This window comes from Myotis daubentonii, chromosome 1 (assembly GCF_963259705.1).
Source record: "Myotis daubentonii chromosome 1, mMyoDau2.1, whole genome shotgun sequence".
NCBI lineage: Eukaryota > Metazoa > Chordata > Mammalia > Chiroptera > Vespertilionidae > Myotis > Myotis daubentonii.
The window spans coordinates 7,529,510-7,549,010 of NC_081840.1; the positions used below are offsets into that span (position 1 = coordinate 7,529,510).

Here is a 19,501-nt window from a genome sequence, read left to right on the forward strand (position 1 = left end):
CCTCCATGCCCCACGGGGTGCTGGTCACTGACAACAATGTCCTCCCCAGTCCCATAGGGCCCCTCCCAGAGGGGTGCCGCTGGTCCCAGGGCTGACCTGTTGGAAGGAGGGCCAGTATGAGCCACGTGTCCCATTCCCAACCAGATTCCTGGAGTGGCCACCACACCTCCTCTCACCCCTCCCATCTTCAGAATAGCCAGGTGGGGTGGGGAAACTGAGGCTCTGAAAGGCAAAACAATGATAAAATGAACGGTGGACACGACGGAGCACCCCTGTGCGTGGCCCTCTGCTAAGCACTTCACACCGTCCACTCACGGAGACCTCAGCCCTGAGACTAAAGCCCGGCGAGGTTCACCTGCCCGAGGTCACATGGCCAGAAGGTGCCAGAGCCTGAGTTTGAACCCACATTGGTCCGACTCCACGCCCTGGCCCCTAGGACCTCCCTCCACATCCTTTTGCTAAAACCTTTATTTATTTTTAATAATATTTTTTTTATTGATTTCAGAGAGGTAGGGAGAGGGAGAGAGATATAGAAACATCAATGATGTGAGAGAATCATTGATCGGCTGCCAACTGGGGATCAAGTCCGCAACCCAGGCACATGCCCTGACTGGGAATCGAACCGTGACCTCCTGGTTCATAGGTTGATGCTCGACCACTGAGCCACCCAGGCCAGGCTGCTGACACCTTTCTACTATACATTCCCAACCTGGGACGCAGGCCTCGCTAACGAGGAGCCGGCGAGGTGGGGTGGGGACAAAGACCGGCCTGGTTTCAGCTCCGCTCCCCTGCCCCCTCCCCCATGAAGGTCTTGTCCATCGCTGTGAGGACGGGGCCTGGCCAGCCCTGAGGCTGAGCCCTTTCATCCCGGGACCTGCCGCTGACAGCCTCACATCCTCCCCAGGCGAAGAATGTCACCTTGTTTCATATCTGCCTCCTGTGTGGTTGGCTGGGGAAGGGGACCGCAGGAGTGGGGTGAGGTTAACCTCATTGTTGTCTTATATGGTCATTTAAATCTCCCAGGGCTTCCTCCAAGGGCCAAAAATAATCCGAGACACAGCAGCTGTGTCCAGCACAGAGCGACCGGGCCATCTGCTTTGGTTCGGAGCCCTGCGTCTGTCTGTCAGTCTCTCCCCCTCAAGCTTCCCTCCGTCCGCGGACCTGCCTCTGGCCATGACCTGCTTCTCATATGCAGAGTACTTTTCCCTCTTTCACTCCTGCCCTGCGCCCTCCAGGTCCACGGCGCCTCCCGAGAGCGGCTCGGCCCACTTGGGCCTGTTCCAGGGGGTCATGCAGAAATACAACCGCAGCAAGGCCTCCCAGATGGCGTAAGTGACCCCCGGCTGCCCCTGAGACCATCCAGGCTCCTCTCACAACTGGGGATGGTGGGGGAGAGGGGTGGGAAGCCTGCCCCCAGGCCCCAGGCGGGGGGGGGGGCGGGGAGGGCACTCTGGGGGAGACCTCCCAGGCACACCCCTTCCTAGGGTGTCCCCCTGAGACCCAGTGCTCTGCTGAGCTGGGCTTGGTGGTCACAGACTCGGCCCTCAAGCGATGACCAGGCTGTGACTGTGAGGAGCCTCTCAGAGCCCCAGAACGAGCCCTGTGTGCTGGGGGCTGTGGGCTCTGAACCTGGGGACCCAGCAGGGGAGCCGGCCCCAGAACCTCTGAGGCCCAGAGGGGTTCGGAGGAGCCGGAGCTGATAAGTCAGCCACACCCTCTGTCTCAGTTTCCCCCACCCCTTGTCATCACTGCGGGGGGCAGGGTTCCTTTGGCTTTGTTGCCTTTGTTAACTGCCAGGTGCTAAAATCCAGAAATAATCGAGTTACTGATTACCGGAGGATGTGTTTGCCCGGCACCAGGGTGCTTGGGCTAGGTGTGTCCGCGGGAAATAGCTCTGTCGCGTTTGCTTCTCTCTCCCCATATGGACCCCAGAAGCAGCTAAAAGCAAAAGAAGGGCCATCGCTGGCACCCTGTCCGCTTGCCCGGCTGTGCTGGGGAGAGGGGAGGAGGCCACGGCCAATGTTTCGCTCCTCCCCAGCCCATTGTGAGTCCCCACTTCCGTGTGCTGCAGGTGGGGTTTTGACTGTGGAGGAGACCCGGGTTCTGGTCTCAGCGCGGCTGAGGTTTCCTGTGACTGTTGGGGAGTCGCTGTGAGGTTAGAGGACAAAGCCGCCTCCAGGGTCCTGTTCAGGTCCTTAGTTTCTGAGGGCCTGACACCCCAGCGGCCACTCCCACCCTCGGGGCGGGACTTTGGCTGGGCTCACAGAGAAGCCATCCTCTGCTCCAGGGGGAGGACACCAGGCTGGTGGCTGCCGAGAGTGTTCTCACTATGCCGCCCCCCTCCCCCCCCCTCGCCCAAGGCCACAAGAACAGCCGGCCGCCTCTTTCCACTTCAGCCAGGGCCCCAGGAGACCTTCCAGGGAGACGGGACACATACCCCTCTGGGGCTGCTCTGGCCGCTCATCAGAGGAACGCGTCAGGGCGGCAGTGATGGCGTTGATGGGGATTCCAGGGCTTATCTGGTCAGTTACCCATCATCCTTGCTGGGTCTGTCACTGATCTGGCATCTAAGCTCCGAAGCTATTAATAACCGAGAGGCTGAGAGTCAGGGGGAAGTTCGCTCTGGCTGGAGGAAGCAGTGGGAGGGTAGAGGGGCTGGCCTGGGAGACCCTCAGGGCCTATCCCAGCCTCCGACAGGGGTGGGGCCCTGTCACTTCTCCACCTGGGAAGTGGGGCCGCGTCTCCAGGAGGAGATCTGGGAGTCATAGACATCATGGTCTTCACTGACTCTCCAAGGATGGGGGAGGGAGCTCTGAATGCATGCGCGATGAATGGATGAATGAATGAATGAATAAATGAAGTCGCTTTAATGAGCCAAGCAAAGAAGTTATCATTTGTATTAGCCCTGGATTCTTTTTGACATTCAGAGCTTTAAATGTATTGATGAATCAGATTGATTAATCCTTCTAGAACTTAAGCCTTTCAGCTGCTAAAAGTTCTGGGGTGAGGATAAGGGTCAGGAGCAAGAAGAGGGCTGCTGAGTGCAGAGTCCCCCTCAGAGCTGCTCAAAGCGCGGCCGGCCCCAGAGGTGAAGCTGCTGGGTCAGTGAGGGGCCCTGCGCTCAGGGAAGGCGGTGAAGTGTCCCTAACACTGGCCGCGGGGTCAGACTTCCATCCCTTTGGAGGCGGGCACTGTACACACCGATCCTCTCGGCGGACGTGGTCTTGGTGTAACACCAGAGGCAGCCACTGACAACCACAGGGACAGAGGGGTCCCCTAATCTCTTCCAGCCACCAATGAGCCTTGTCTAAAGGGGACCCCGTGTCCAGTTGTGGAAGTGGAGGAGCTTGTCATGTCTCAGCCGTTTCCGGCAGTTTCCCTACGTGGCGGGCGTTTGGAGATGAAAGCTGTGAAAACGCCCAGGATGCTCACAGGGGCAGTGAACGCTGGCGAGGCGTGATCCGGACCCACACCCACCTTTGTAGGCCTTTATGTCCTCCAGATGCTCCAGGGAGGCCATCGCCACAAATGTTTGAACAAGACGTAAACAAAATTCCCCAAGAAACAACAAAAACTCTAATTAAAAAAAAAAAAAAGGAGGCTATTTTTTTGGAAACAGAAGGGATGAAGGTGTGAAATAATTGTTGGGGTTCCCAGGTTCTGAATTCTTCCTTTCTTCCTCCCTCCCTTCCGCTTTTCTTCCCTTCCCTTCCCTTCCCTTCCCTTCCCTTCCCTTCCCTTCCCTTCCCTTCCTTCCTCCTTCCTTCCTTTCTCCCTTTCTTTCTTTCTTTCTTTCTTTCTTTCTTTCTTTCTTTCTTTCTTTCTTTTTCTTTTCCCCTCCCTCCCTCCCTCCCTCCCTCCCTCCCTCCCTCCCTCCCTCCTTTCTTTCAGCACATATTTATTTAGCACCTATTATGGGCCAGCCACTGATTTGTCCCTGAGAATTAAATCATGAGAAATAAAGAAAGACACAGTTATCATCTTCCTGGAGCTCATAGTCCGGTGGGAGAGACACACAATGGTCAAACAATCATTCAAAAACATGTGAAGACCAGTGGTTATATGAGGTTTATGACTGGAGGCAGGGAGAGGCTGACCTGGCCAGGCAGGCTAAGGGAGCGGCGATGGAGCTGAGGTCTGGAGGGGCCAAGGTCAGGGCCAAGGTCAGGGCCGAGGTCGGCTGAGCTCCCAGGGCACCCCTGTGGGTTAGGAAGGATCATTCTCCTTGTTGCCGAGGACGCTGGTACAAGGGGGTGGAGCACCTGTCCAGACCAGCAGGGACACGCAGGGCAGGTGACCCCACAGCTGGCACCGCTCCTGGCCACCCGCAGGCCCTGCTTTCGCCCTGGGAGAGAGGCCGCCTGGCCCAGCCTGTGCCCCCTGTGCTCTGAGGAGGCCCCACCCCTCATTCTCACAGGCCCGTGGACCCGGTGCTAAAGGCCATCAAGGAAGACGATGAAGAGGCCTTGAAGGCCATGATGCAGGCTGGGAGGAACCTCGCCGAGGCCAACAAGGAGGGCTGGCTGCCGCTGCACGAGGCGGCCTACTACGGCCAGCTGAGCTGCCTGCAGGCCCTGCACCGAGGTGAGGCCGCTGCTCTGGGTGCAGCCGGTCCGGGAGTGGGACTCGGGGTGAGGGCTCCTCCTCCGACAGCTTCGTGCTCTTTGCCCCACAGCCTGGGTGAAGGGCACGGCAAGGTCCACTCCCGAGTTGAAGTCTCCAAGTTGGGGGAGGGAAGATGACTTGTCCCCAAACGCAACGACCTCCTCTCACCCACCCAACCTCTCCGGACCTCCCAGGACAGGAAAGCCTAATTCCTAGAAAAGGAAGGAATGGGGGTTGGCTTTGGGGAGAGCTACTGCCAGCTTGCTCTAGAACGTTCCAGAGGCTGATTTGGTGTGGAAAATACCGCAGCTGTGCCTGTGCCCTCCAAGGCCGTCCCCCACAGCTGTGGGACCCTGGGCGAATCGTGTCTCCTCTCTGAGCCTCGGCTTCCCCCCAAGCCAGATGTGGGTGGCAACACCTGCGGCAGCACAGGCCCCAGACAGCCTACCGTACTCCAGGGCAGAAACAGCGGCATGAGACCGAGCTTCCAGCAGTGGCCGCTGGGACTGTAAGGGAAGGTCAGGGTCATTCGCAGAAGGAGGAGGTTCAACCAGGGAAGGCTTCCCAGAGCAGGTGGCATCTGAGCTGGATGCATATGACCAGGAAGCTGAAACAGCCCTGTGAAAACTGAATCCAGGGCCAAGATGACGAAGGCAGGCTGGGTGGCCAATTGAGGCAGATGCCACATAAGCCTGTTCTAGGAGTTGGGAGGAAACTCTGACCACCTCTGTGTTGGGGTGAGGCGGGGGCGGAGGGGAGAGGCAGGTATTTCCCTCTTTGATGAATGCAGTCTGTCCTCCCCAGCATACCCAGCAACCATCGACCAGCGCACCCTGCAGGAGGAAACAGCCCTTTACCTGGCAACGTGCAGGGGACACCTGGACTGCCTCCAATCCCTGCTGCAGGCAGGGGCCGAGCCCGACATCTCCAACAAGTCCCGAGAGACACCTCTCTACAAAGGTGAGGCACCCTGGTGGGCTTCCCGGAGGAAGAGTCCAGAAACTAGGTGGGCGATTGGGAGCATTGCTCCTGAGGTGCATGGCCCCAGCCCCATGGGCTCTACTTGAAGGGGCAGCCTCACTCGGATGCATGACTTAGGCCACTGATTCTCTCATTCGTGCTTGTATTCGGTCAACATTTCCCAAGTCCTCCCCTGGGGTAGGCAGGCCGAAGAGAACCGAGGGCTCAGAATGGAAAGGACCATCCATGCCTGAGTCTTCTCCCAGGCCAGGGGGCATCGCCTCACATAACGGTCAGCTCAGGGCGGTGAAGAGCATGGCTCAAGGCACCTGGGAGCACAGGGCAAGGGCCCTGACATGGGGAAGGGCACCCACAGGAGGGTGTACCTGGGCTGAGCCTGAACAGGAGGGATCTGCCAGCTGGACCAGCATGGGAAAAGCACAGGCAAAGACAAAGAGGTGTGGGAGAGAATTTGTACCCCTGGGATGCTTAAGCAAACCAAACACTGGTGGCTGAATCAATACATCATCCAAGGACATTGGCAACCCTAGCCAGTGCCCAGAGTCAAAATCCGAATAATCCTAAGAGCTGGCATGTATTGAGAGCTCTCTGTATGCCAGGCACTGTCCTTTTATTTACCTCATATCCATCTACATATGAGGTATCCATTTCACAGATGAGAGCCTAAGGCACAGAGACCTGCAATGAGATCCGGGATCACAGCCAGGGGCAGGCCTGGGATTTAAACTCAGGAAGGGGTATGACAGCTCCATGCTCTGAACTCCTACCCTATAAAGCATCTAGTGAGTCTGTGCCTACATCAGCCTTGGGTCTTGCAAAAGTGAGAGGGCTTCTACACCCCAAAACTACAGCAATCCCCAATCTCCCATGTGTCTGGTATCCAGCACCTGGAACATTCTGTAGGCAGCAGACACTGCAGACCTGCAGTTGAAGTGTCTCCCCCAGAACCCAGGTCTACTCAGCCACCACAGCCATCACCTGGACCCTCAGCTGTCCCAGAGAGCGCTCCCAGAATGCTGGGTGGGAGGTCCCAGGATGTGGGGTGGGAGGTCCCAGAATGCGGGGTGGGAGGTCCCAGAATGCGGGGTGGGAGGTCCCAGGATGCGGGGTGGGAGGTCCCAGGATGCAGGATGGGAGGTCCCAGGATGTGGGGTGGGAGGTCCCAGGATGCGGGGTGGGAGGTCCCAGGATGTGGGGTGGGAGGTCCCAGGATGTGGGGTGGGAGGTCCCAGGATGGGGGGGGGGGGGCGGGGGGGGGTAGAAGGTCCCCGGATGTGGGGTGAGAGCTCCCAGGATGTGGGGTGAGTTATAGCCGAAGCTCATGGTCCTGTGTGAGCTCCAACTATGTGCTAAGCACCCTGCTAGAACCTTCCATGCACCACCTCGCTCTGTGCTCCCACAGCATCTTCTCTGCTCTACAGGCGAGGAAACTAAGGCTTCGGGGCACGGGGCTTCGCCTGGGGTCCTGTCTGGAACACTACCAGGCAGCCCCGTTCCTTCTCTCAGCCCCTGGCTGAGCCGGAGAAGCCTCCAGGGGCTACTAGTTCATTGGACAAGTGCCCCCACGCCCTGGTGACAACTCCGGCAGAGCAAAGAGTGCACTCGGGTCTAGAGAGAGAGGAGGCTTAAAAGGGAGGTTGGGCAGGTTAAGCCAGACTTGGTGAGCTGCATTCAGGAGATAACTTCTACCCCAGATGGAGTGAGCAGCCCTGCGGAGGGGCTTTGGCAGGAGTGTGGCCTGTGCCCCTCCTCGGGCCGTGGCAAGGTGGAAGGCTGTCGCGGGGACACTGGGAAGGGACATGACATCAGGCGTCCCGGGACACTCCGGGGACAGAGGTTTTCTGGACCCAACAACCTGGGTTTGAATCCCAGTTCTGCCCCTTACTGTCTGTGTGACCTCAGACAAGTCACTTAACCTCTCTGTGCCTCATTTTCCCCCTCCGTGCAAAGGGATAATAACGCCACCGATCTCAGGGATGGTTGGGAGCATTAAATGAGCTAATCATGTAAAGTGCTCAGAACAGAGTGCCTGGCACATAACCAGCGCTATACGCACGCCAACAAACATCGATGCTAATCAGTATTACTATTACTGTTCGCTGTCTGTCCTATGCAGACACTGAAACTTAGTGCTGGCCTTGTGGATATTTGTTGAATGAATGGCTGAGGAGTGAACGAGTGAATGAATGAATGAATGAACGAACAGATGAACGACGTCTTGGCTGGCCAGGTCCTGCCAGGGGCCCTGCTGACCGTCTCGCTTCTCCCTGGGCACAGCCTGTGAGCGCAAGAACGTGGAGGCGGTGAGGATCCTGGTGCAGTACAACGCGGACACCAACCACCGCTGCAACCGCGGCTGGACAGCTCTGCATGAGTCTGTTTCTCGCAATGACCTGGAGGTCATGGAGATCCTGGTGAGCAGCGGCGCCAAGGTGGAGTCCAAGAATGCCTACGGCATCACCCCCCTGTTCGTGGCCGCCCAGAGCGGGCAGCTGGAGGCACTGAGATTCCTGGCCAAGCATGGTGAGTGCTAAGGAGTCCCCCAAGGGCACAGCTAGGAAGGTCCTCAGAGATCCACTCCAAGGGCAGGCAAGTTTAGGTGTCATCGTGTGGGCAAACTCTGATTATCTTCTTGGAGTGCTGTGTTGAGAGGGTTCTGAGCTTGTGTCTAGGCTCAGTGGGAAACCTGTTGAGATCCACCAGGGATGCCTGAAGTTAGGCGCCAACTCGGTAGGGGGTGGGTGAGGGGCGTGGAGTGGAACACCAGCCCCATATTGGCGATCTCTAATCTAGCCCAGCATCCTTGTTTTACAAATGAGGAATCTGAGGCCCGGAAAGGGGAAGTGAGTGCTCTATGGTCACACAGCAAATTGGTGGGAGAACCAGCCAGACTCTTAGTCTCCTGATACCACAACCACTTCTCCTTCCGCCATGTCACACGTCGTCGGGGCCAGAAGGAGCCTCAGACAGCATTTAGATCACTTCCTCACGTTGTAGTTGATGAAACCAAGGACCAGCATGGGAAAGTGGTTTGTTCAAAGGCACCCAGCAAGTTAGTGGCAGAGCTGGGATTTGAACTCAGGTCTTTGTACTCTTAGTCTGTAAAAAAATTTTTTCACTTAATGGAGAAAGTAAAACAATATTGCCTATGGCAGATGTCCTGGTGGTTAAAGAGCCTTATATTTTGATCTCCCTCAAGAACACTTTTGATTATTTTTTCTCTTTTGCTGGGAAGTGACCCTCCCTTTAGCAACAGAGAGGCCAGAGGTAAGCCAGACCCTGGGGCAGAGTTGGAATACTTTGTTGAAGACCTACTATGTGTCAGACACTGTACTAAGCATGAACACAGATTAGGCCAATGTGGTTTTCTCCATAGTCGTGTCCTCATCCCATTTTATAGGTAAAGAGACTGAGGCTCAGAGGTTAAATGATTGGACACGGCCAGAGCCTGGATTCTGACCGCATCCATCTGATCCCAACCTGCATGTTCTTTGCACTCGGCCACCCCACTGGGCCTCGAGAATGGCCCTTGCGGGACTTTGCTCAGATAAGCATCCGCTTACCATGTGCCTGAGCAGTTAGGGAAACAGACCCACGGCACTTCCTACAGCCAGGGATGGATCCTGACGGACCGGCTTGAGAACAAAGGGGCGCAGGCAGGGGCCTGGGAGCCAGGCAAGGAGGCCAGGCCAAGGGCAGGGCCCCAGCGGGCGGGAACCGGCGGACTCTGCACATCTGCGGAGCTCTCCTGCCGCCTCCGAGTCAAGGCCTGCTCCCTCTGTGGGCTGAGTCCATCTTTAATCCAAATATTTTTCCTGTGCGAGCAGCCGGCTTGGCCAGCGGGGTCCGGGCTTCCAGGGAGCCCAACTGAGAGCTGGTGTTAGAGCTGCTTGCCCACTCCCCCTCAGGGGCGGAGGGCCGGACCTTCCCTGTGCCCAGCCCCCTCCACCCTGGAGAACTGCCATTTGCGGGGCCCCTCCTCTGTGCTGGGCACTGGGTGGCTATGACAGACCACAGACTGGCTGGCTCACAGACAACAGGGGCTGTTGCTCACGGTTCCAGAGACTGGAAGTCCAAGGCCAAGGGCCTGGCAAATTTGGTGCCTGGCGAGGGCCCGCTTCCTGGTCACAGACAGCCGTCTCCTCGCTGTGTCCTCACACAACTGGAAAAGTGAGAGACTCTCTGGGGTCCATTTAAAAAAAAATTTTTTTTTAATTGATTTCAGAGAGGAAGGGAAGAGAGACAGAAACATCAATGATGAGAGAGAATCATTGATCGGCTGCCTCCTGCACATCCTCTACTGAGGATCGAACCCACAACCCGGGCATGTACCCCAACCGGAAATTGAACTGTGACCTCCTAGTTCCTAAGTCGACGCTCAACCACTGAGCCACGCCAGCCGGGCTGGGGTCCCTTTTATTAGAGTACAAATCCCACTCCTGGGGGCTCCAGATTGGAATCACCTCCCAGAGGCCCCACCTCGAACACCATCACTTTGGGGGTGAGGTTTCAACATATGCATTTGGGGGGGCACTGTCTATAGCAGATATTTGCTGATTCTCGCAGTATCCCAATCAGTGGGTACCATTATTCCACCAGCAGCTGAGGAAACGAGGCTCCTGCAGGCTGCCCAGGGCCAGGGAGGTTGTAAGCCAGGAGACAGACGCTTCAGCCGGTCCTTGTCTGTCCCCAGAGCCTGTGCTCGGTCCGCTAGACCAGAAATCAGTCATCAGAAATGAATGCTCACCCGAAAACCTGAGCTAAGCAGGGCGCCCGAGGGAGGAGCTGTGGTTACCTGACACTTTTGATTTCAGCCCTTCCTGACAGTCTACTGCCTCTCAGTTCCATTTCCTGCCAGAATAAGAGGGGCCGCGGACAGTCCGAGAAAGCCAAGCAGTCGGCTCTCCCCCTCACCGCCAGGAGATGGAGGGGGTGGAGGAGCCTGGGCTGGGGGAGACTGCCACCAGGCCTGCCTCCTCCTCCTGTCAGCATGGAGCAGTGTCATTTTCAAGGGAGACAGGAAGTAATTCCTCGTTCACTCTTGGAAACGGAAGGCAGAGATCGGGATTTGTTGTTGGGGTTCTTCTTCACTAGGGGGCTCTGTACTCTCCAAGACCCGAGAGGGCCTTCCTCAAGGCGGGGCCGGGCTCCTTTTACACGGAGAGAGGGGGATGAGCCTGGCCTCTGCCATCAGGCCATCTCCCATGCCTCTGCCATCAGACTATTCGGGTTCAAGTTCTGGCTCTTCACTTACGAGCTGGCGGGTCTGGGGCAAGTTGCATAGGTTCTCTGTGCTTCTACACAGAGATGAGAGTAGTGCTGGTCACACGGGGTTGTGTTGTGGATTCTAAGACACAACCATGGAAAGCACGGTGCCCGGCACACAGTAAGTGCTCCCCAAATGCCAGCACTGTGTGACAGCTTTTCACCTGCGAGAGGCCTCTGCTCAGGCAGGCAGGCCCCAGCGTCTCGGGGTTACGGAAGGGAGCTGGGGGTCCTCCAGGTGGACCCCTCCTTTCTAAGGACCCAACGTGCCACGGAGGTTAGCACAGCCCAACAGGGACATCCCATCAGGGACAGAGACCCCCGATCACTCACTGGTCTGCCTCTTCTTCGCCAGGCGCTGACATCAACACGCAGGCCAGCGACAGCGCGTCGGCCCTCTACGAGGCCTGCAAGAACGAGCACCAGCTGGTGGTGGAGTTTCTGCTGTCGCAGGGCGCCGACGCCAACAAGGCCAACAAGGACGGCATGCTCCCGCTTCACGTCGCCTCCAAGAAGGGCAACTACAGGTCAGCCCCGGCCCGGCCACACGGGGGGGCGGGGGGGCTCCGAATGTCCCGCCCACAGGATGAGGAAGGCTCGGTCAGAGAGGAGGGCACCTTTGGAGGATGAGAGGAAAAGCTCTCGGCAGCTGGCCAGCTAGGGCGAATGCCCACAGCAACAGCAATGACAGTAATAAAGCAAACACTAGCTCTGACCCCACTTCCCATTATAAACTAATTTAATCCTTTTGATAATTCCACTTTCAATGATCCTTTTAACAAATCTACCAAGGTAGATACTGTTATCTCTGTTTTCCAAATGAGGAAGCTGAGACACAGAGAGGTTGAGCAATTTGCCCAAAGTCACACAGCCTATAGATGGTAGGAATTCACCCATCCCCAATGTCACATCTATAGGAATTCCACTCAAGGCACCAGATATGCATCTGGACTTGAGGTTATTTCTGGTGAGGATGCAAAACCAACCTTTAAGGCAATAAGCCAGTATGCAAGATGCCTACAATAATACCAATAGTACCAGTGATAATAACTAAGCCTTATTGAGCACTTACTATGTGTGGGTACTTTGAGCAAGATGAGAGAAGCTTACTTCTCGGGGAGGGACCGGTGGGAGGAGAGGTGCACAGGTCTGTACACGCATACACACACGGATTCATGGCATAACGAAAGAGCATTCCACAGTGGTCCTAGGGCACACTGGAAGCAGAGCTGTGCTACAGCTGGTCAGTACCGGCTTGCAGGAGCCGACTGTTCACATTGAGAGCCTGAAACTGGCCGTGGTGAGAGTATTTACACCACAGCCATTGGTGCATGCTACACATCACGGGCTCCTCCAGACAATGTAACTGTGTAGCCCAGCAGAGCAGCGATTTTCAGCCTTTTCCCTTTCACGACACACATAACTAATTACTAAAGTTCTGCAGCACACCAAAAAGTAGGTTGTGTTTTTTGCTGATCTGACCTTTAAAAATAGGTATGATTTTGATGCATTTACACCGGACGGCTATTGTTGTCTTGGTTTGTTGTCATTTTTCTATTTGACAATCTCAGGGGAAAGAGGTCAGTGGCCCTGACCAAATAGTCAGGTATTGCATGTTTTAAACATTCTTGTGGCACACCTGTTGAACGTCGCTGTGGCAGCAAACCAGGATCTTAGCGTCCATTTTGCAGCTGACATATAACAGAGACATGCATTTTGGACTCACTTTGACCTCCTTGTTCTTACACTTGATCTTAGCCAAAAGGCCGAGAAGCGATTGACCTCCTTGTTCTTAAATATGCTTTCTGTTTTACTTTTAATTTATACTATCTTTGCAAGCCATTTAACACTCTTTCTAAGAAAAGGCAGAATGGAGAACATTTAGTAAATTAAATTAAAGTGTAGCTAATAAAACACACTCACAAGCCAGTTAGTATCCCCATGAACTACAAGGGCAACTGAGGCTCAGAACTCAAGGCCTCACAGGAAATGAGAGGGGAGAGCCTGGGCAGGCTCATTCCCCACCCCGCCCCCTGCAGGAAGCTGGTTGGCTGCCTGTGTCTCCTGTGGGAAATGGTGAGGGTTGGCGTCCCTGTGTCTCAGGTGCGGGGCCTGGGTCACCTGCAGCAGACTCCCAGGTCCCTCCGGCCTGCTGGATCAGGCCCTGGACAGCAGGGCCCGGGACTCTGCATTTCCAGCAGTTCCCTGAGTGATCCTGAGTCGCACTGTGAGGAGAACTGGCAGTGTGCGTGCTCAGCCAGCTCCACTGTGTGCCAGCTCCCAGCAGCCCCCGGAAACGCTGCCACTCCTGGGCGGGGGCCCTTGTGCCCTGGGAACACCCTCAGGCAGATGCTCCGCTGGTGGACCTTTGCTGGCTCCAGCATGAGCATCACATGGGCTCAAGAAGAGGTAATCCCCGCCCCCCCCAACACACACACACACACACACACACACACACACACACACACTCACACACGGCAGGGCTCACACGGTGCAGCTCAGCGGTATTGGCTGCGGAGCCATCTGTGGGCGGCTGGTTCCTTTGTGAAAGTCTAGTTCACAGTCAAAGTTACCCTGAACACTGACAAAGGTCACAGCACCGTGGCCTGGTGACCCAGAACGCCTCCAGGTCTTGAGCAGCAGGGCAGTGTGCTACCCTCTCCCTGGTGGCCAAGATGCCAACAGCTACCATTTACTGAGTGCCTACTAGGCGCAGCTCAGCTTAACTTGTAAGATCTCATTTTATGCTCAACAGCAATCTCAGTGAAAGCATTACTAAACTGTGTTTTGTAACCTGGGCAGAGCAGTCGACCTTGCTGATTGGTGGGAGAGAGAATGAGATCAGCTCACAGGATCAGTTCCAGAGGGGCAGGGAACTGGGCCTCAGACACTGAGGGCTCTATCGGGCAATGGTCACCTTTGTTCTTCTTCATGAGGTGCACTTTGAGCAGCAAGCACTCTATGGTCCCAGGACCTGCCCATGGGAGAAGGGGGAAGGCCCCGGCCTGTCCTTCAGCCCACAGAAGGGGCTTGGGGAGAGAGGTGATGATATGGATGTATATGCAGTGGGGACGCCACCATGGCCACTCCCCTGTGTTAGTGGGACTGGGGCATCATGGAAAGGTCTGGCCTTGGACATACATACATTCTGGCCTGGCTTTGCTCTCCACCTCCTGTCCAACCTCACTCTTATTCCCATCCCACATCCGTGCCTCAGTTTCACCCTCTGTAAAATGGGACGGCTGGACACACTGATCTCCAGACCTGTCCAGCACCACACACTCGTGTTCAGATTGGCAAAGCCCTGCAGAGGCGGACAATAAGACGGTATTGCTGCGTCGTTAAGATGATGCTTTGGGAATCGAGGCAGCGTCCAGTCACGTTCCCACATTTCGGCCCTTTCCCTCCGATCAGGGAGGGGTCACTGGAGACCAGCTGTGACCTGCAGGAGATACCAGCCCCCTCTGGCGGGTGGCCCCGGGCGGTCCCTCTCGCTGTTCTTTCCCAAGCTTGGGCAGGTTACGGCTGTTAGCGAGCATTTGTTGCCGATGGCCTCAGTCCAGGGTGAGGCCCCAGCCCTGCCTTGGACCAGCACCTCTACAGAGCAAGGTCAGGCCTCCTGTGCCCGCACAAACAGAAATTAGGAGGCAATTAGTCCCCCTGGTGTGTGAATTTCCTTTTGAGGTTTTAGGCGCAGATTTTAGGTAAATAAAGCGTTACTAACAATAATAACATTTTCCACTGAGACCCGAGCGGAGGTTGCTGGCATCAGAGCTCCAGGAAGCAGGGAAATCAACGTGCCAGGAGGCAGAGAGGCGTGGGAACGGGCCTGCTGGCACCGCCTTGCCCTGCATGGCCACCTCCTTGGAGCCCACATGGGGCCGTGAGGTCACCTGTCATCAAGGATTAGACGGATTGGGGTCTGGAATCATGGCAGAAGCTTGTTCCTGCAGGTGGCAAGGGTCCAGGGGAAGACAGCAGAGACAAGGGGTCAAGAGCGCTGGGGCCAAGCCCCCAGAACGGCTTTACGACCCTTGATTAGTCCCTTCATTTCTCTGAGCCACATCAGTCAAAAGGGAGCCACAGACCTGCTCTGGCTACCCCACAGGGCTGCCGGGAAGGTGAAACGGGACAGGCAAGTAATGCATCATGAAGCAGGCGAAGCCCCATGACATACCTGCTACACAAAAAATAAGGGGGTGGTTCAGAGTGTGGCCCTCTCTCTAGGGCAGTGGTTCTCAACCTTCCTGATGCCGTGACCCTTTAATACAGCTCCTCATGTTGTGGTGACCCCCAATTTCATTGTTACAAATTGAACATAATTAAAGCATAGTGATTCATCACAAAACAATATGTCATTATATATGTGTTTTCCGATGGTCTTAGGCGACCCCAGTGAACGGGTCTTTCGACTCCCAAAGAGGTCGCGACCCACAGGTTGAGAACCGCTGCTCTAGGGGGAATGGGACTACCTGCATTCAAATCCCGGCGCCGTCACTTACTGGCTGTGCATCCTTGGGCAAGTCACATGCCCTCTCTGGGCTTCTGTTTCCTCCTCTGTAAAGGAGGATAATACTAGTACCCACCTCATAGGGCTATTGGGAGGGTGTAACAGATTAATGCAGGGCAAGTGCTGAAGGCAGTGCTGATAGTACTAGTAGTTAGTACACGTTGGTGGCAGTGACGTGCTGATTCAGCGGGAGAGAGCTGCCCAGGGATCTCCAGCCTCAGCAGGGGCTGACCAACCTACCCCAGGCCCCAGGCAGAGCAGAGAGCCTGGGAGAGGCTAGAGTCAGACTTCAGCATTAGAGGCACTGAGACTTACAGGACAGGGGGCACCCTGTCCACCTCATGGCCACCCAGCTCCACCGCTTACTGGCTATGTGACTTTGGGAAGGTGGTTGAAGCTCTCTGAGACTCAGTTTCCCTCTCTGTGAAGTGGGGCTAGCAGCAGGCCCACCCTTCCAAAAGGGGTAACTGTGAGGGCTGGCCGGCTCCTCAGCGCCCCCTGCTGGTAGGCCCGCGCCTCCCTACATAGAGTCGTTGTGAGTGGCCGAGCCTGGTCCCTCAGCGCCCCCTGCTGGACCGTGATCCGCGCGTGCGCGCTCCGCCTTGCAGGATCGTGCAGATGCTGCTGCCGGTGACCAGCCGCACGCGCGTGCGCAGGAGCGGCATCAGCCCGCTGCACCTGGCGGCCGAGCGCAACCACGACCACGTGCTCGAGGCGCTGCTGGGCGCGCGCTTCGACGTGAACGCGCCGCTGGCGCCCGAGCGCTCGCGCCTCTACGAGGACCGGCGCAGCTCCGCGCTCTACTTCGCCGTGGTCAACAACAACGCGTACGCCGCCGAGCTGCTGCTGCAGGCGGGCGCCGACCCCAACTGCGACGTCATCAGCCCCCTGCTCGTGGCCATCCGCCACGGCTCCCTGCGCATCATGCAGCTGCTGCTGGACCACGGCGCCAACATCGACGCCTACATCGCCACGCACCCCACCTCCTTCCCCGCCACCATCATGTTCTCCATGAAGTACCTGTCGCTGCTCAAGTTCCTCATGGACCTCGGCTGCGACGGCGAGCCCTGCTTCTCCTGCACCTACGGCAACAGCCCGCACCCGCCCGCCCCGCCCCCTTCCAGCAGGTTCAACGATGTGCCCGCCTGCGACAAGGCGCCCTGCGTGGTCCAGGTAGGGGGTGGGGACGCCTGGGGACGCGGCCATGGACCCGCAGTGAATGCCTTGGGAGGGTGTGTGGGTTAGTGGTTAGTGCGCTTTGGTGGCAGTAGAACCGGGTGGTTAGAAGGTTTCAGAAGCAGCAGAACTTAATGGTTCACACGAACAATTAAATCCTTTCTGGTCCGCTGTCTTGGGGAATTTCAGGAAGGAACAGTGGGGCAGGGGGCTGGTGGGGGAACTCTGCAAAAACCAGAGGTCATCAGCCCCAGCAAGCCTGTGGCTGGAAAGGGGGGTTGAATGAGCAGGATCCGGATGGAGGGGAGAGCAGGTGGGTCTAAGGTCAGGCGAGATGCAAAGTCAGAGCAGGACCTGTCTATGGTGGTGACCTAAGAAGTCAGAACTTACATGAAAAGGAAGTTAGAACACCCGGCTCTCGGAGATCATTACAGTGGCTAATGGCCATCATTGATGGGCCACCTACTGTGTGCAAAGAAGTTGATGTTCATACTACTTTCATTCTCATAACCCCCTGAAGTGGGTGTCATATACCCATTTTCTAGATGAGGAAGTTGAGGCTTAGAGAGGTGATGCCACTGGCCTAAGCTGCCCACCGCCCATTTTTGGCAGCAGAGGCCTGTGTTGATGAGAGGAGGGAACTGGATCCTAGCTGGGTGTACCCAGTGTCTGTCCTGGGACATGTCAGCCTGAGGCTGCCGCCTACAGGAAGAGCTGGCGGAGGCGGTGCCCTTGTCCTGGGCGTCCCAGCGGTGTGTGTGTGCTCCCTTTCAGTTCTGCGAGATCCTGTCTGCCCCCGAGGTGAGCCGCTGGGCGGGGCCCATCATCGACGTCCTTCTGGACTACGTGGGCAACGTGCAGCTGTGCTCGCGGCTGAAGGAGCACATTGACAGCTACGAGGACTGGGCCGTCATCAAGGAGAAGGCAGGTAGGGCTGTCGCTGCTGCTGGCACGTCTCGCTGCCCGACTCGGGCCCCGGGCTGGGGGCATGTGACTGTTACTAACGTTTAGTGACCACCTACTCCGTGCCACGTTCTGTGCTGTGAGTCACATACAGTGTCTTCGTGATTCTTTGTTTTGTAATTTGAGGAGACTGACCCGCGGAGACGATGTCACCTGGGCCAGGGTCTCACCGCTAGTCAGTGGCAGGGCTGGAATTCAAATCCAGGTTTGACCCACTGGAGTCCTTCCACTAAGTCTTTCCAGGATGTTTTAAACCAGTGGTTCTCAACCTTCTGGCCCTTTAAATACAGTTCCTCATGCTGTGACCCAACCATAACATTATTTTCGTTGCTACTTCATAACTGTCATGTTGTTACTGTTATGAATCGTCATGTAAATATCTGCTAGGCAGGATGGTCTTAGGCGACCCCTGTGAAAGGGTCGTTCGACCGCCAACGGGGTCGCGACCCACAGGTTGAGAACCGCTGTTTTAAACAGTTCCAGCTCCCTAAGGGATGTGGGATGTTCAGAGCAAGCTGCCCATGTTTGTGAGCCGCTGAGAGGCAGTACGGTGAGGTCCAGGAAAGAAGGATGGCCTAGAGCAGTGATGGCGAACCTCTGACGCGCAAACTCATTTTTTTGGTTGATTTTTCTTTGTTAAATGGCGTTTAAATATATAAAATAAATATCAAAAATATAAGTCTTTGTTTTACTGTGGTTGCAAAGATCAAAACATTTCTATATGTGACACGGCACCAGAGTTAAGTTAGGGTTTTTCAAAGTGCTGACACGCCGAGCTCAAGAGGTTCGCCATCACTGGCCTAGAGTGCAGAGTGCATATGAAGCACACGGGCATCTTATTAAAAAAGCAGGAGCTGGCTCAGCAGGCCTGGGCAGGGCCTGAGCGCCTGCATTTCAGCGTGCCGCCAGGCGGTGCCAGCGCTGCCGGTCTACAAACCCACCTGGAGCAGCACTGGTGTAGGAGGCAGGAGCTTGCTAGGTGGCCGTGGGCCTCAGCATCCGCATCTGAGCAGAGGGGCTTGGGCGTGTCCCGCCCCCTTCAGCTGCGCCAGCCTGAGGTGCCTGCAGGGGGCGCGATGTGCCTGGTGCAGTGAGGTGGGGTTTGGCCAGGGTCCAGCTGCTGTGTGCAGTGTAGATGGGGCAGCCTGGCTAAGCCAGTTTGGGAATCCCTCTTAAGCATTAGAGAGCTCGCGGGGAAGGTGAGACGGCAGAATCAGTGGGACTGGGTGCTGACACCAATGAGAATTGGGTGCCTGCCCAGAGGAATTCTGGCTGCCCCAGCCTTCTCTGGCTCTGAGAGACACAGTCCCAGCCTTTCTCTGGCTCTGAGGGGCTGCCCCAGCCTTTCTCTGGCTCTGAGGGGCTGCCCCAGCTCTGCCCAAGCGTCAGTCCTGTGGCACAGAGACTGACAGCCAGCCAGTGGTACTATCCCACCGCTGCTGCCTTCCCCAGGTGAGACCGTGCTGGCACCTTGCCTGTCCAGGTGCCTACCATCCCAGTGCCTGACTCTGACTTGCCAGGCTCCTCCTTGATCCCCACACCCCTTTGCACCTAACCTACTGCAAGAGTTTGCATTTGGACAAATGCCTGGGAAGCACTTGAATTGAGACCCTTGATAAAGTTCCTGGGCCGGCAGCAGGGGGAGGATGGCACTGATGGGCACAGCCCTCGATGCTCAATAAGCTTTCACTGGGTTCACGAGTCATTGGTGACTGTCACCATGACCCTCCGCGGCCGCCCGAGGGTGGAGCAGTCCCTGCTTCGATGTTGGCCTTGCCCCTCACTGTCCCCTCCCCCTCTCCTCCCTAGAGAAAGCTAATCCCTTACAACTAGACAGCGTCCCAGGGAAAATGAGCAGAACCAAACACCTAGTAACAGGTAGAACAAATAGTTCCTAACCAATACCTGCTCGGTTGCCTTAAAGCCGACCCTCCACCTGCAGAACACTCCCCCTGTGCTTTTTCCTTCAAGGCTGCGTTGCTGATGTCGTTTTTCATGAGG

At 56.4% G+C, this 19,501-nt stretch overlaps 1 protein-coding gene across 3 annotated transcripts in view; it reads left to right on the plus strand.

Annotated features, from left to right (window-relative positions):
- Positions 1-19,501, plus strand: part of ASB2 (ankyrin repeat and SOCS box containing 2) — a 35,692-nt gene that overhangs the window by 14,587 nt on the left and 1,604 nt on the right. The window contains exons 3-9 of one of the 3 annotated variants that reach the window (XM_059687179.1): positions 1,236-1,328; positions 4,418-4,584; positions 5,410-5,565; positions 7,864-8,109; positions 11,207-11,378; positions 15,970-16,534; positions 17,312-17,465. In XM_059687179.1, coding sequence (XP_059543162.1) covers positions 1,236-1,328; positions 4,418-4,584; positions 5,410-5,565; positions 7,864-8,109; positions 11,207-11,378; positions 15,970-16,534; positions 17,312-17,465 — 1,553 coding nt within the window. Of the gene's footprint in view, positions 1-1,235; positions 1,329-2,383; positions 2,523-4,417; positions 4,585-5,409; positions 5,566-7,863; positions 8,110-11,206; positions 11,379-15,969; positions 16,535-17,311; positions 17,466-19,501 lie in introns of those variants that run through there. The other 2 variants (XM_059687197.1, XM_059687187.1) reach the window with 2 other exon arrangements.